Genomic DNA, 15,553 nt, shown 5'->3' with positions numbered 1-15,553 from the left:
AGTATAGATGCACCATAGTAGTGGTTAAAGCCCCCTTTTCACTTCCTGATGCCAAGGCTTAAAGCACAGTTTGGATCAGAAAAATGATGCCTTACAAAGTCATATCTCCTTGGTACAGGTGAAAATGAATGTTCCCACCTGACAGCATCTCAGAACTGAGACATCTCAGTTGTCCAGCTGGCTGTTGCCAACCAAGGGCTCAATATGGCAGTTCAGAGGCATTAAAGCCCAAATCATACCAACCCTCAACAAGCAGCCATGAGCAATATTGAGTAGAGGCTCATGTGGCCCCAAGGATCAGCCTGTAGATCCCAAGAGACTAGCTCCTTTGGGATTAAGAACACTTTGCACTAGTGGAGCAGCATAGGCCATGACTGGGGTCAAGGTCATTACATGATGAATAGGGAAGAAATCAGCTTTTCAAATTTCCATCTGCTTCTCCCTCCTAACCCCCATGATCAAAACTGCGCCTTGTATTCTGAATTTCAGTACAACTTCACCTCACTATATCATGACTTTTATACAAAATGGGCCCCCAAATCCACTGTAGAATAAAATAAATAGATTTAAAATGAAGAACTACAGGAAAGGGACGTTGTTAATGAATTTTTAAAATAAGTAGAGTGTATGGAGAAGTGTGCTATGGAAAGGCTGACCAAGATGACTGGAAATGGAAGGAAGAGGAGACTTACCTTCCAGTGGCCAGATGTGGTAGAGAAAGAGAGAGGGTGGAGGGACCAGAGTTGCCCTCTACAGAAATGAAGCAGTTTGCATAGTTGCCTAGTGGAGCCCTCCCTGAATATGCAAAGATCAGGACAGGCTGAAAAAAGAGAGCAAATCCTCCCTAACCAGATGGTTATTGCTGAAGTTAGGCTCACATACTGTGCTCCTGATCCCCCACACTGGTTACCAAGAAGCTAGACAAAGAAAACACCCAGCCCCCTTTATTACATTCCCTTTTTCAGCCTCCCAGTTAGCACAAAGGCCCAGAAAAGTGAGAAATTGTTCAAGAATTCTTCTCACTATACAAAATATTTTTTTGACCCCAAAGAGACAGTCATATTACCAGGTCAGAATCAGTCTAGATCTCACCCAAAATGCCACTCTGTCAGCCAGTCCTTTGACATGTAAAACCAAAGGTTTGTTAGAAAGGAAAAAAAACAAGAAGAGAGTTGTTAAATGCTAAAGCATACAGAGACTATAAAGTCCATATTTCAGGTTCCTAGCAGTATTGGTGAGTTTGCTGACTTGGAAGTCCCTCTGCAACACATCTTAAGCGAGGATGGGTTGGTTGTTCAATCCTTTGTTCATTTGTAGAAAAGTTGCTTCAAAGGTAAGAAGCAGGATTGAAGACAAAATGGAGATGATGCAGCTGCCTTTTGTGTTCCTTTTGCCACATGGTTTGTACTACCTGTGTCCCAAACACAAGCTCCACAGCACATGATATGGAAAAGCCTGAGAGTTCTCTGTCCACCAGCCTACTCCTACATGCCTTGCTGACTCATAAAATGTATTCCCGGCTCCTTTCAGTGGGTCCATAGTTCAGCTGATGTTCCTTGATAGGCCATCAAACAGTGCTGATGGCAGTATATCTCAGGATGTCTCCTGAAACACAGCACAAGTATGGAAGTACAGATATATTCACAATCCAAAGGTGATACAAACATAAACAAGATTACTATACCTAGTAAATCATTTTCATTGATACCTTGCGTGGTGTATCTTCATTCCAATTTTTTAATATTAGTATTAACAATAATATAAAGTGTCTCACAATTCCATAGAGAGTCACGCAGTTAGAATCATAGAGCTGGAATAGACCTCAGGAGGTTAAGTCCAGCATCCTGTCCAAGGCAGGATCAATCCCAACTAAATCAGTTCAAGGAGGAAGGAATTTTTAATCTGACCCTGGAGGAATGGAGAATTAATGGAAAGGGGAAGGAGGATCTGGTTGCACTACTGTTTGTTTGAGAAGATTGGCAGCAGTGAGACCAAAGAGCTGGAACTTGGGGACGTCATGGGGAATGGGAGATTTTTCTTTAGTTAGTTCTTTGCAGGAGGACCTTTATGAAAAAGAATATGGAAGGTACAGTCAATCTGGCAGCCCTTTTGTTCAGAACAATCTATAATTTGCAGGTTTTGCAGAGGTGAATGTCACTTTTGAATGTAACACTGCGTACCGTACATATGTTTCCCTGCTTATAATGTTTTAAAAACACCAAATAAAATTAAAAAAACAACAAATAATCTGGTAGCAAAAAACAATCACAGCTTATTGCTGACATGGAGCCCTGAAACGAAAGCTTACCCTGTAATTCCCTAATAAATTTGTTAGTCTTTGAAGTGCCACTGAACTCCTTGTTGTTTTTTTAAGTGAAGCACAAGTCTATTTATGCAGTATACCAAACAGTGTGTCAGCCAGATCAATTAGTTGTTGTCACTACCTGTTTTTGCGAATGGCTGCACTTTAATTCACTTGTTCCACAAGTGGCAGATCTAATAATTTTTAAAGATCAGTACCTGCTTTTATATCAGATTCATCTGGATCAATGTCGGAGGTTTTTAGTACAGGGTCTTGTAAAGTCCTGGCCTGAGGGAGTAAGTGACATTCACAGAAATGCTGCTACTTTAACATCTGTCTGACTGTTGTCTGATGTAGATATATTTTTGTTCTTTTCCCTGTGATAGGTTGTTGCTTATCACTACTGCCAGGCTGATAATGCCTACACCTGTCTAGTGCCCGAATTTGTACACAATGTGGCAGCGTTGCTCTGCCGCTCGCCACAGTTTGTCGCCTACAGAGAACAACTACTGCGGGAACCACATTTACAGAGTATGCTCAGCTTGAGATCTTGTGTCCAGGATCCCATGGCCTCCTTCCGGAGGGGAGTCCTAGAACCCTTGGAAAATCTTCATAAAGGTACCATGAATGAGACGTTTTTTAACTCCGATCAGCCTAAGAAGTTTTAACTTAGCTTTTCTTTGGGCGTGGGCCACCAAGTGAAAGAGTGGACGGATTCCATGTGCGACTCCCTACTGCACCAGGACAATTCAAGAGCTGCAGAAGAGCAAGTAGTACTTCAGGAGGCTGAGAATACCCAAAAGACTCTTGTTTTGGTGGTAACTCCTCTTCCAACCCTGTCCTTCAGTTGTGTTTTCCCAGGCCATGGAGGGGATGCTATTGTTAGAGAACACTTGATCCTCAACACGTTTGGTTTTATTCAAAATTTGGACCAAAAGATCTGAAAATGAATCCTGACAACATTTGCCTTGCACAGTGCTGCTTGGAATAGTGTATTTGCATTCATTTGTTAGGTCACTAGCTTCTTCCTCCACTCAATTACCCCTCCGAAATTCATTATTTAATCTGCTCTTGGGAATTCTCAGCCTCCAAACAGAAATGCTGACAAGTCAGTAGATAACTTACTGCTGCTTTGGGCAACTGGGTAACAGACCATATCCTAATTACTGACTCTGGAGATACTGCAAAAACCCTTCCAGAGGTTTACATTTTCTCGCATACCGTGTCAGTTGTACTCACTCCCTCTTTCTTTCGTATACAAGTAAGATGTGATTAGTTTTTCTTAATCAAGTGACTAACTGCAAGACCTTTGACCATCATAGTCGGAGACTCTCTTCAAGTGTGGCTAGAGATCAGAACTCTGTCCCTCTCGGAACTGTGTTTATACAAATACAGCTTGAACCTTTAAAATCTGGGACTATCTGGTCCGGCAACCACGGATATTTCTGGACCAGAGATCCCCACCTGGCCAGGTTCAGAAACGCAGCCCCAGCCAGGTTTGGCGAGGTAGGGAGCACCGCTGGGGGAGGGCAAGGTGGGGAGCGCAGCCACGGTTGGGGCTGGTGCAATGTTGGGGGTGCAGCCCCGGTCAGGGCTGGAGGCAGCAGAGCTGGCCGCCAGGAGGGCAGTCCCAGCCAAGGCTGAAGTCAGTGAGGTCAGCACCTAGGCATGCAGCCTGGCCCGGCGCTATGTAGGGCACACCCCAGCTGGGGCTGGAGGCAGTGAGATTTCCCCATCTAGGGCTGGTGCAGTGTGTAGGAAGGATGGGCCGGACACAATGGGGCAAGCAGCGTGAAGTGCAGCCCCAGCTGGGAGCAGAACCCTACCCCCGGGTCGGGAGCCTGGACCTCCCCTTGTCCAGCAAATTCTGTGGTTCTAGAGCTCTCGGGTCCCGAGGGTGCCGGACAAGGGAGGTTCGACCTGTACTAAGTTGTGTGTTATTGGCTGCGGAAATCATTCACCAGGATTGTATGTTTCACCCCTAATGCAATAGATGGATCAAAGTGATAGCAGCAGCACTGCAGGCGTATTTCGCAGTTTTCTTGTACTGACTGTGGTACCTATAAACTAGAGGACACAAAGGACTATAAAGCTGGCTTACCAGTCCAGCTGTTGATTTCCCCTGGCTTGGGGAAAAATCTGAATTCTCTCCACCTTTGGCAAGCGCCCCTGGCATGAATGGCATGTTGGAGATGTGACTGTCAGGAAGAGAAGTAATCTACAGCTGTTATAATGGCGCCTTGGAGGCCACTCCAGCTGACATAACATAGAGCAGTTGTGACGTAGTGGGGATTGTGTTCGCTCTGTTCGCTTGTTATGTTGTATGTGATTCCTATTTCCTACTGTCCTGTGCTGCTCTGTTGTAACTGTGTGTGTGTGTGTATGTGTATGTATGTACTGCCTCAGTTCCCTGGGCGTTGCACTGGTGTCCAGCTGGGGGTGGGAGTTTTGGGTGTGACTCTCAGGATGTGTCTAAACTACATGGCGGGTTGATCTGGCCCATGGAGGCCCTGCTGTTCCCCCGTCCCCAGGCCAATCAGGGCCTGTGGGTGGAGAGAAGTGCACAAAGTTTCCTCCACTCTGCCTAGGGTTGCCAGATGGTTTCAACAAAAATACCGAACACACTTGACATTACATCCCAATCTACATTACATCATATATATAGTAGCCCAATGTCTGTCTGTAACGCCGAAATGCTGGCTGTTCCCTCTGGGTGGCGCCATTGCCTGAAATGCTGGCTGTTCCCTCTGGGTGGCGCCATTGCCTGAAATGCTGGCTGTTCCCTCTGGGCGGCCTGTGCTGCATGGGGAGTGCGGGTCCCAAACAGTTGCTTGCTCCCCCCGCAGCAGCCCGGCTGAGCGATGCAGAAGTCAGCCGAGGGCCACAGTGGGAGGGGAAGGGGAGAGGGGTGGTGACGTATATGACCAGGGGGCAGGGCCTGCCCATGTACGTCACCGCCCCGCCCCCCTTCCCCTCCTGCCGTGGCGCTTAGCTAACTTCTGCGCCGCTCAGCCAGGTCGCCACGGGGAAGCCCAAACAGCTGCATGCTGCCCCGCGGCAGCGCAGCTAAACGGCGCAGAAGTCAGCCGAGCGCCACGATGGGAGGCGAAGGGGGGGGCAGTGACGTGTGGCATGACAGCGGCTCCAGGCCCCGCCCCCTGGCTGTGAACGTCACTGCCCCCCTTCACCTCCCGCCGTGGCGCTCAGCTGACTTCTGCACCGCTCAGCCAGGCCGCTGCATGGGAGCAGGTGGTGCAAGTGACCATTTGGACTCCGCGGTCCCCCGAGTGAGAGGCAGGAGGGGGAGGAGAAGAGAAAGAGAGACGGAGAGAGAGGCAGGAGGTGGAGGAGAGCTGAGAGAGAGAGAGGATGAGGTAGTAGGAGGAGGAGAGAGAGAGAAAGAGAGAGAGAGAGACGGACGGAGTGAGAGACTGGAGGCTTAGGAGAGAAAACCAACGTGGAGGAGAGACCTGAAAATCCCGTCGGGCTAATTGGCTAGTCTTATATAGAAAATGCCGGACATTTCTACTTTCTCAATTTGTTTCCCAAACAGAAAGCTCAAATACTGGACTGTCTGGTTCAAAACCAGACACCTGGCAACCCTAACTCTGCCCCCACCCTGCAAGAAGTGCATGATGCTTAGAAGTGCCATGTGCTCCTGGCAGAATGGGAGGAGACTTCGTGCACTCCCCCGCCTCCAGGCCAGTCAGGGCCTGGGGGAAGGGGGAGCATGCGAAGTCTCCTCCCACCAGCAGGGGCATGGGCACCTATGGGGAACTTCATGCGCTTCCCCACCACTAGACCAGTCCTGGTCTGTGAGTAGGGAAGCAGAAAAGTGTCCTGCTTTCCCCCCCTTCCGGTGTGGCCCCCAGTAAAAGTGGCCCCCAGTAAAAAATTGTTGCCCAGCCCTGCTCTGAAATGAACTGATCTTGGGCCATTTATTTTTATCTGCCATGATACCAATTTCACATGGGCGATCAAGTGTTAAAAACAGCAAATAATCTAATTAAAAGGAGCAATTTTTTAAAAGGCTGCTCATTAAATATAAACTTCCATTTAATTTACTGCTAAGAATAAAAAGAATGATTTATAAGGAGCTGATGCAAGTCTCAACAGTGTTAGAAATTTAATGCTTCTCTTCTTTTGTGGTGTATAAGAAGGTCCATTCCCTTTGGAGGAGAGAAAATTAGTGTGCCCCCATTTTCAAAGAGGATACCTCAGTTGTCTCATTCAAGTGGCCCCATACTGAGCTGATCCATGGTCATAACCCGTACCCTCAGTTCACAGCTCTTGAAATAGCCACAAGTCAGTGGAAACTGTTGTGTGCCGTGGTTATTTTGTAGCTCTGAAGCAGGTTTGAAAATTGAAGCCAGGAAATACAACGGTTTCTTTTTAGCACCTGTGTCCCACCTCTATTACACCGTCTTTGCCTGCCTGTTTCTTGTCTACCAATGTCAGCTGTGGCAAGATGACCACAGAAACTGGCTGTCTTTAATGCACTATAGTACAAAAAGTAATCTGAGCTGCTATCTGATGTGCTAATGGTTTGAAGATGTCTTGTCCTGCAGTCAGGGTCTACTTTTGGAGGACAAATGCAACACCTTTTGTACATGTACAGTAGTGCCCTAAATATGTTCCTGGTCAGAATTGTTTGATAGTCTCACTAGACAAAATTATACAGTGAAATGTGTCTTAAGTGGCCACCAAAGGAAACACCAGCAGTTGGAATTGGTGGTAGGAAGACTGTCTCTCTTGCTCCAAGAGTGAGCTGTAATGGGTAGGGTTTTCAAAGCCATTTGAATGTCTGTGATATTTGGGTACCCAACTTTCTTTGACTCCTGTGAACATCACAGACAGTGGAATGCATTGGCTGGGAGTAAACAAAAATTGTGTGATTTATAGGTGTGGCATTCTCATTAAAAAGAGTCAGTGATGGAAAGGATGTGTGTGAGAGACCAGGTCCACCCTGTAGCTGCTATTATAGTGCTGTAGAATAGACTCATAGGACAGGAGTGGACGGGACTTTTCCATCACTAGACATAGTCTGCCACCCTGACTGGCGGTAGCTAGAGCGATGGAACAATTCTCCTTGTAGTCTAGCTATGTCCACAGCAGAGTTGCACTGACGTATCCGTGGGGCTTGAGGCTGTGAGTTCATGCCCCTAAGCACTAAAGCTGTGTCACCTCTAAATTTTAAGTGTAGACAAGTCCTAAGTCTCCAACGTCTGTGATTCCAGAAGTTACCTTGGCTGGTGCAAAGAACAACTTGACACAGACATCCCCTTGTGATGCTACACCAGCATGGAAGCAGGTTAAGGAAGTGCTCTGGGCGGCAGTGATCCCAGGCCTGGAGAGGAGATAAAAAGAAGAAGCTCTGCTCACCTAGCGTACGTCTAAACTACATGGCTCCGTCGACGGAGCCATGTAGATTTGTTGTTTTGGCAAAGGCAAATGAAGCCGCGATTTAAATGATCGCGGCTTCATTTAAATTTACATGGCTGCCGCGCTGAGCCGACAAACAACTGATCAGCTGTTTGTCCGCTCAGCGCGCTAGTCTGGACGCTCCCCTGCCGACATCAAAGCCCTTTGTCGGCAGCCCCGGTAAACCTCATCCCATGAGGAATAACGGGGCTGCCGACAAAGGGCTTTGATGTCGGCAGGGGAGCGTCCAGACTAGCGCGCTGAGCGGACAAACAGCTGATCAGCTGTTTGTCGGCTCAGAGCGGCAGCCATGTAAATGTAAATGAAGTCGCGATCATTTAAATCACGGCTTCATTTGCCTTTGCCTATGTGTCTAATCTACATGCCTCTGACGACAGAGGCATGTAGTCTAGACACAGCCCTAGAGGCAACTCTGGAGTGTGGGTGGGCTGTTGTGCTTTGCAGCTTCCAGAGAGGCTGAGAGCCAGCGGATCCCCTGCTCTTGCCGGCAGAAGACATGAATCCCTTGAGCTAAGAAGGGGAATGAGGCTGAGGTTTAGGGTGTGTCTAGACTACAGAGTTTTATTGACAAAAGAGGACTTTTGTCGACAAAACTATACCTGCGTCTACACTACTGCTGAGTTCTGTCGACATAATGTCGACAGAACTCAGCAGTTTTGTCGACGCTGGTAAACCTCATTTTACAAGGCATAACGCCTTTTGTCGACAGAGTTCTGTCGACAGAAGGTGTTATTGCATGTAGGGTTGCGTCTAGACTACAGGGTTTTGTCGACAAAGCAACTTGCTTTGTCGACAGAACTGAATGTGTCTAGACGCTCTTTGTCGACAGAAGTTTTGTCGACAGATACAGTCGACAAAACCTCTGTCGACAAAAGCCTGTAGTCTAGACGTACCCTTGGACTGGAGACCCAGGCGACTCCAAAGGGGCTTGGGATACTGCCATGGCCCTCTGAAGTAAGAGAGGCCAACATCCTGACCAAAGCTGAAGCTACGTTTTCCTTTCTTCCTTTTTCTTCATATTTTTGTTTAACTTGTTTGCTGTCTGTGAACCATTTGGTTTGCTTCATATGGGACCCTGAGAAGGGAAGATACAGCAAGGAGGTTTCAGGCGGAGAGCTAAGCAGGGGTGGGCAAAACACAGCAGCGGTTCACCAGGGTTAGCTCTGGGCAGGCCACCGACACTAAATTTACCTACACGGCCCCAGGTACCAGCCATCGCAGCTCCCGTTGGCCGCAGATTGCCATTCCTGGCCAACAGGATATCACCCATGAAAGTACGTATAATAGAGTTCATGTCAAAATTTACTGAGAGATCTTGATTCACATTTCTCAAATGTATTATAATTTGGGGAGAAGATAATTTGTCTAATAGCCTTAATAATTTTAATGAACAGTTGTCACAATTGTACAGATATTGTAAATCAACTGGGCACTTTATGCAAACGAGGAGTGCGGATATTTTATCTCTTCTCCTCTCTGCATATCTTATTTTATCTTCCATTTAAAACAATGAGGTGAGTACCGTTGCTGTAGCCATGCTGTAGCCTGAAACCTTTTCTCTTTCTTATAATCCCAGAGAGGAAGATTCCAGATGAAGATTACATCATATTAATTGATGGTTTAAATGAAGCTGAATTTCACAAACCAGATTACGGGGACACTATAGTATCATTCTTGAGCAAAATGATTGGAAAATTCCCATCCTGGCTAAAGTTGATAGTCACCGTCAGGACAAGTCTACAGGTATATAAAGACTGCGTGTCCTATTAAACACACAAACGCAGGAGTTTTGTCGTAATGGGTTTTCTTATTAAAAATCTTAACCAGTGTCATATTGATTTAATTATTGATTTTTTGGAAGTTATCTCATTTTAGCCCTCTTGTGCACCAGTCTTTTTGTAATAGAGTCACATTGGTTTATGTCCCCCAGACTTTTTCTCTGGAAACTAATACAGTGCAAGAGTCTGATCCTGTACTTTTACTCATATCAGTGATCCTTATTCAGCAAGTAGTTCCATTAACTTCAGCAAGACTATTCATAGAAGAGAGGGTTACTCCCCAGGGATGTGTCTACACGGTACCCTCAACTCGGAATAAGATACGCAATTTGTGCTATGCAAATTGCGTATCTTAATTCAATTCTATTTCAAAATAGCTTATTTTGAAATTTGGCGCATCTACACAGTACCAAATTTTGAAATAACATGCTATTTTGAGACATCCTTAAGCCTTATGGAACAAGGGTTACAGGGATGCAGAAATAGCGTGCCCATTATTTTGAAAAATATTTCAAAATAATGGGCAGCTTGTTAAGATGTGGGGTAGCTATTTCAGGATACCTCGGGTATCCCAAAATAGTCGTGCAGTGTAGACATACCCCAGCTGAGTGTTTAGAAGCCCAGGCCCAAAGACTGTGAGGCTGGGCTGTCAAGAAATGGGAGCTTTGCTCTGTATATTCGCCCTTAAACGGGAAGAAGCAGGGGGAGGGATTTCATTAATAACTTACGACCCATCAGTATAAGAATATAATCATGGCAGACAGAATCATAGTCTGTGTGTTTATTTGAAACAATCTGAAAGAGTTGGAACATAGGTCCAAGAAGCTCTTTATCTCCATTAGAGCATTTGATTTTAGGCAGTTTGAGGTTTTTGAGTGAATATTTTTATCTTAGGTTATATCAACTTCAGCTCAATTTCTATTGCTAACTTACGTTATAATACTAGTGACTTTTGGACTCACAACTCAATGAATGCACAGAAGGAAATTTAGACAATATATGTAAACATTCTCCAATGAATTAACAAACATCTTTGCTGTTCAGAACCTGTACTGTATTTTTCTCTAGTGTAGTGAAAATGGACAGGAAAATACCAGTCGATCTATTTCTGCTAGCCAGATCCCTTTATTGTAAATCAAGAATTCCAGGGACTTGCAGTTCTCACTAGCAAGTTTCATATTTGTTACCATGGCTGGCTGCACAGTCTTTCTGTTTCAGTGCCACACTTTCTTACTTCCCCTTTATTTTAGGGTAATTCAAATCTTTTGTTTTGGAAAGGAAGAATTCTGTAAATATTTGTTTCGGTGAGATATTTTAAATCGCATGCCTGGTGTTTTAACCTCTCAGTTATTTAATTGATTAGGTCTTTGGTAGCCCTAATTTTTTAAAAAAATTGTAAGATTTGATTCTCCTCTGTGCCCAAACTGTATTTGCTCCTTGATTCTCAGTTACTCTGCTCCAGTGCAAGTCACAGCTCCAAAGGGCAACTTTCATAAACCATGCTGACATGAACATCTCCCAGACTTTATGCCAGATTCACCCCCAGTACCCACCCCACCACAGTACACCTAACGGATCGGCTCATTCCCTTGGCACAGGGTGGGATTTTCAGCAGAAGCAACAGAATTGCTTACCCTGGCACTATACTGGCAGAAAGTCAAATTCTCTCGACTAGTGTTTCTCAACCAGTGGTACAGGTACCCTTAGGGGTACTCAAGAGACATCCGGGGAGTACGTCAACACAACTGAAATTTGGAGAAAACTGAATTTTTGTTTTAAGTTTTACAGCATTTTATTATTTTTGTCCTTTTACACCCAAAAATTTCATCGCCTGCCCGGCTACGATTAAGTTGTTTAAACAAATGTGTTGCAACAGTAGAAAAAAAATTGTTTATTAAAACTATAGGTACTGGGGGGTACTTATAATTTTTTTTAGGGGATACTTTATTAAAAAAAGGTTGAGAAACACTGCTCTAGAGGACACTGCCATCTGATTTACATTCATTTTGTACTGCATGAGCAGTGTGAACTAAACTTACCAGATCAGACATGCCAGCCCACAGTGTCTTTGTGATATATAGTAGATGTGCAATCCCACTCAATGCACTTTAAGAACCAGTCCTTCGGCTAAGAAAAGAGAGAACCTACTACTGGCTCTGAGCAAATCAGTGGCATAGATAGTATGTCGGTATGGCGTTCACTGTGCACTATTGGCTGTCCACGAGTCATTCCCTAACCTGGGCACCTGCATAACATAGAAGAAAGCTGATGGCATGTCCAATAGCTGGTGGAGGTGGAATTGTGGATTCAAAGGGTACTGCTTGTTGTGAATACCCTAGCCCCTTTTCTCTGCAAGGAAAAATCCTCCTCCATTTTATTGTAGCCACTTAGTTTCACAGAGAAACCCACTACTGTTGCTTCTTAGATTGCAAGGTCTGGGGGGCATGGGCTGTGTCATTGAAGGTGTTTGCCCAGCACCTCTGGGTGCTGCTGAAATACAAATGTTTATTTTTATTAAGAATACTCACTTCCAACACGAATAATTTCTTTTCTTTTCTACCTAGGAAATAATTAAGTTGTTGCCCTTCCATAGGATTTTTTTGGATAGACTGGAAGAAAATGAAGCCATAGATCAGGACCTCCAGGCATACATCCTTCATCGAATACACAGCAGCTCTGAGATCCAGAACAACATCTCCCTTAATGGCAAAATGGACAACACTACATTTGGCAAACTCAGTTCTCACCTCAAGACCTTGAGCCAAGGGTCCTATCTATACTTAAAGCTCACTTTTGATCTGATAGAGAAGGGCTACCTGGTACTAAAGAGCTCCAGCTATAAAGTAGTCCCAGTCTCGCTCTCAGAGGTTTACCTATTGCAATGCAATATGAAGTTCCCAACACAATCTTCCTTTGATCGGGTTATGCCTCTCTTGAATGTGGCAGTGGCATCTCTGCATCCATTAACAGATGAACATATTTTTCAGGCCATTAATGCTGGTAGCATTGAGGGCACACTGGAATGGGATGACTTTCAGCAGAGGATGGAGAACCTCTCCATGTTTCTTATCAAGCGCAGAGACATGACACGAATGTTTGTTCACCCGTCTTTTCGAGAATGGCTTATTTGGCGAGAAGAAGGAGAAAAGACCAAGTTTCTCTGTGACCCTCGGTAAGTAGTTGCCATAAAAATCTCTCCAGCATTGCATGTTGGCTGATCCTCATAATCAGATTTCATGGGATTGCATATGGATGGCTATGTAAATGCATTGATAGCATTGAATAATACTACACCAGGGCTACTCAACACATAGCCCACGGCCCATTGGTTTGCAGCCCACGGTAAGGTTTGGGTTTATGTGGGCTCAACATGCTGCCCACGGGTGACATCCTTTGGAGATGGCCTCCACTGGGAACATGCTGCACAAGGGAGAGGTGTCTCCCAGGCATGGTGAGCATTGAAAGCCGCAAGCGGATGGGCTGGCGGGAATAGATGGATACAGGGTCTGGGCAGGGCTTGCCCGAGACTTTCGTGCACCTGGACATCGGGAGCGTGGCACTGCCCCCGGAAGTGCAGCGCATGCGTGGCCCCGCCCTCACCTACAATGGGGTGCCCCGGGCGGTAGCCCAGTCAGCCCGTAGCTTCGGCCGGCTCTGGGTCTGGGCATTTTTAGCCCCCAAGGAGGAGGTACTGAGAGCAGTGGGGCATTGTGGGAAGTGCTGGCTGTTTAGCCTTATGGGCAGAGCTTGAGAGGTTCTCACTGGCTCACACTGGCCATGTTTGGGTCCGGCGCTGCGGCTTAACACTTAATCTTTGTATATATCCCATCAGTGTGAAAGAAGCTATTTGCATATATATATGCATATATATATATATATATATATGCAACCATACTTAAGTTGCGGCTCTTGACATGTGCTGTGAGTATTATTGTGGCCCCCAGGGATTCCAAAGTTGAGTAGCCCTGTACTACACTATTAAAAGATATCTCCTATCTTTCAATTCCAGATTGGGCACAGGTGTTGTCTTCATCATTTTTGTTGCTCATCCCAGCATTTCTAGTTTCACTTTTATTAGTCCATTCCCTAAACCGAGTATATAAGCAGTTGAAAGTCACTCATATTCTGAGCTCCTGCAATGCATCTCCTTGAACCTACAGCCAGTATATAGTCTGTGCTGAAACGGAATAGTCAGCCGAAGTGATAGCCACTCACCTCATTAAGGCAAGTTGTTGCTCTTAGCATCGTCAAGGTAAAGAATATATTTACCACCTCTGGTATGGAGCTTTGTGGTAAACAGAATTTAGTAGGAAAAACAACATGCAGCTGCTCCAAGTGGAAACCCTGTCTGCTTTATTAGAATTCTGCACAGCTCTCCTGTGGCTTAACCCTGGCAGTGCATTTTCCACCTCACCAGAGTTATTTTTGTATCAGTGTTAGTTATTTACCTATTATAGCTTCCTCAGAGACATTAGCTACTTCTCACCACGCACTGCTTTTCCCACCCTGGCTTTCACCGTCCTTGGTTGCTATTTGCCAAGCCATTGAAATGCATGTATCTCATTTATTTTTAATCCTAACCTACTGTCCTGAAAACATTCTCCCTAATAGCCACTTTCGCTCAGCCCAGCTGCTTTCTGACCATAGTAATTTGTGAGTGTATGTACACAATTTCATCATCAGATGTGAATCTCTAATGCTCTTGCAGAACTGTCATTTTACTATTTTATCACGGATCGGGCAAAAGTGTGGGTTTAGGTGCAAGCTTTGGTACTTGTGGTGGTTAATTTAGTCATAGCATACATTTTGCATGAAATTCAAATGTATTTTCTTCCTTCTCTACCCAAATAAAAGTTAACCAGAGCATTTTGATTTATCTGGTGGATTAGACTACTATTCTTTTACACTATGTAGGTGCTCTAGAAAATAGGCAGCTATGTAAAGCTGTGGAAATCTGAGCAGTTTGGATTCTCCTTGGGTTTGGTCCACATGGTTTTATGCCTCTTGAATATTTCTTTCGGCTGCAAGTTTGAATGAACTCACAAACTCACAGCAGAACTCAGTCACAACGGCTCTTTTGCCGGGCTTTGCATTGAAACCATGCACTGCCAGACATTTCCCATGGTTTTGGCATGAAATTGTACATCAGCTATGGTTCACTCCGAAGGTGGCAAACAGTTTGTGCTGAGGTTCAGGTTTCATGCTGTTTCATGACCTTTATGCCCAGCGTGAATGTTTTGCACAGGCATCACAATGTGCACATGTCATCTGGCGGGCTGAATCCCTGGACTCTAATGATGTTGATAATTTTAGTTATTGGACTTTCCCTGACCTTGAGTTCATCCTTACTCGTATAGTGAGATGAAACCCATTGGCTGCTGATCCAACCTTCCCGCACCTCCGAACCGGCTATTCCGTGCTCAGACATGCTGTAATACTCAGAGTTCATTTCTCTGGGTTTTCAGGCATCACTTTAATCCCACATTTACCATTTTAAACAGATAAAGCACTGCAGGGTGGCAGGAGGACATTTGTAAATATGAAATCCTACACCAGAGTGAGCCAGGCTTCTCGCACTTCCAGGTTTTTTTTGCCAGAGACAAAACGAAGATGAAGCGCTCTGATGGACGGGACAGAAACAGTAGCGCTGGCTCCTACCGAAGGACTACTAAAGTCCGCTAAGGCAAGGGTGGGCAAAAAGGCCTCCGCGGGCCAGATCCGGCCCACCAAGCAAGTTGATCCAGCCTATGGAGGCCCTGCCACTCCCCCCCGCCCCTCCAGGCCAATCTGGGCCTGGGGGCGGGGGGAAGCGCACAAAGTCTCCTTCCGCCCTGCCAGGAGCGCACATCACTTCTGCCTCCCACTGCCAGGGATACGGGTACCTAGAGGGAACCCCCAGCTGTTCAGATCAGCTGGCGGTTCTCTCTGGGGGGGGGGGCAAAGACTTTGCACGCTCCCTCACCTCTAGGCCGATCAGAGTCTATGGGTGGGGAAGCACGGAATTGTCCTGGCTCCACTCCTTCTGCCTGAA

General features: G+C 45.7%; 1 protein-coding gene across 17 annotated transcripts in view; it reads left to right on the top strand.

The window, feature by feature from the left end:
- Positions 1 to 15,553, top strand: part of TANC2 (tetratricopeptide repeat, ankyrin repeat and coiled-coil containing 2) — a 702,540-nt gene that overhangs the window by 600,807 nt on the left and 86,180 nt on the right. For all 17 annotated transcript variants that reach the window (XM_089774011.1, XM_089774007.1, XM_089774012.1 and 14 more), the window contains 3 exons: positions 2,689 to 2,920; positions 9,321 to 9,487; positions 12,087 to 12,694. In XM_089774011.1, coding sequence (XP_089630137.1) covers positions 2,689 to 2,920; positions 9,321 to 9,487; positions 12,087 to 12,694 — 1,007 coding nt within the window. The remainder of the gene's footprint in view (positions 1 to 2,688; positions 2,921 to 9,320; positions 9,488 to 12,086; positions 12,695 to 15,553) is intronic.

The sequence above is a fragment of the Pelodiscus sinensis genome, chromosome 29 (genome assembly GCF_052426305.1).
Source record: "Pelodiscus sinensis isolate ZL-2025 chromosome 29, ASM5242630v1, whole genome shotgun sequence".
Taxonomy (NCBI): domain Eukaryota; kingdom Metazoa; phylum Chordata; order Testudines; family Trionychidae; genus Pelodiscus; species Pelodiscus sinensis.
The sequence above is the reverse complement of the archived record's forward strand: the minus strand, read 5'-3'. Positions and strand labels throughout refer to the sequence as shown.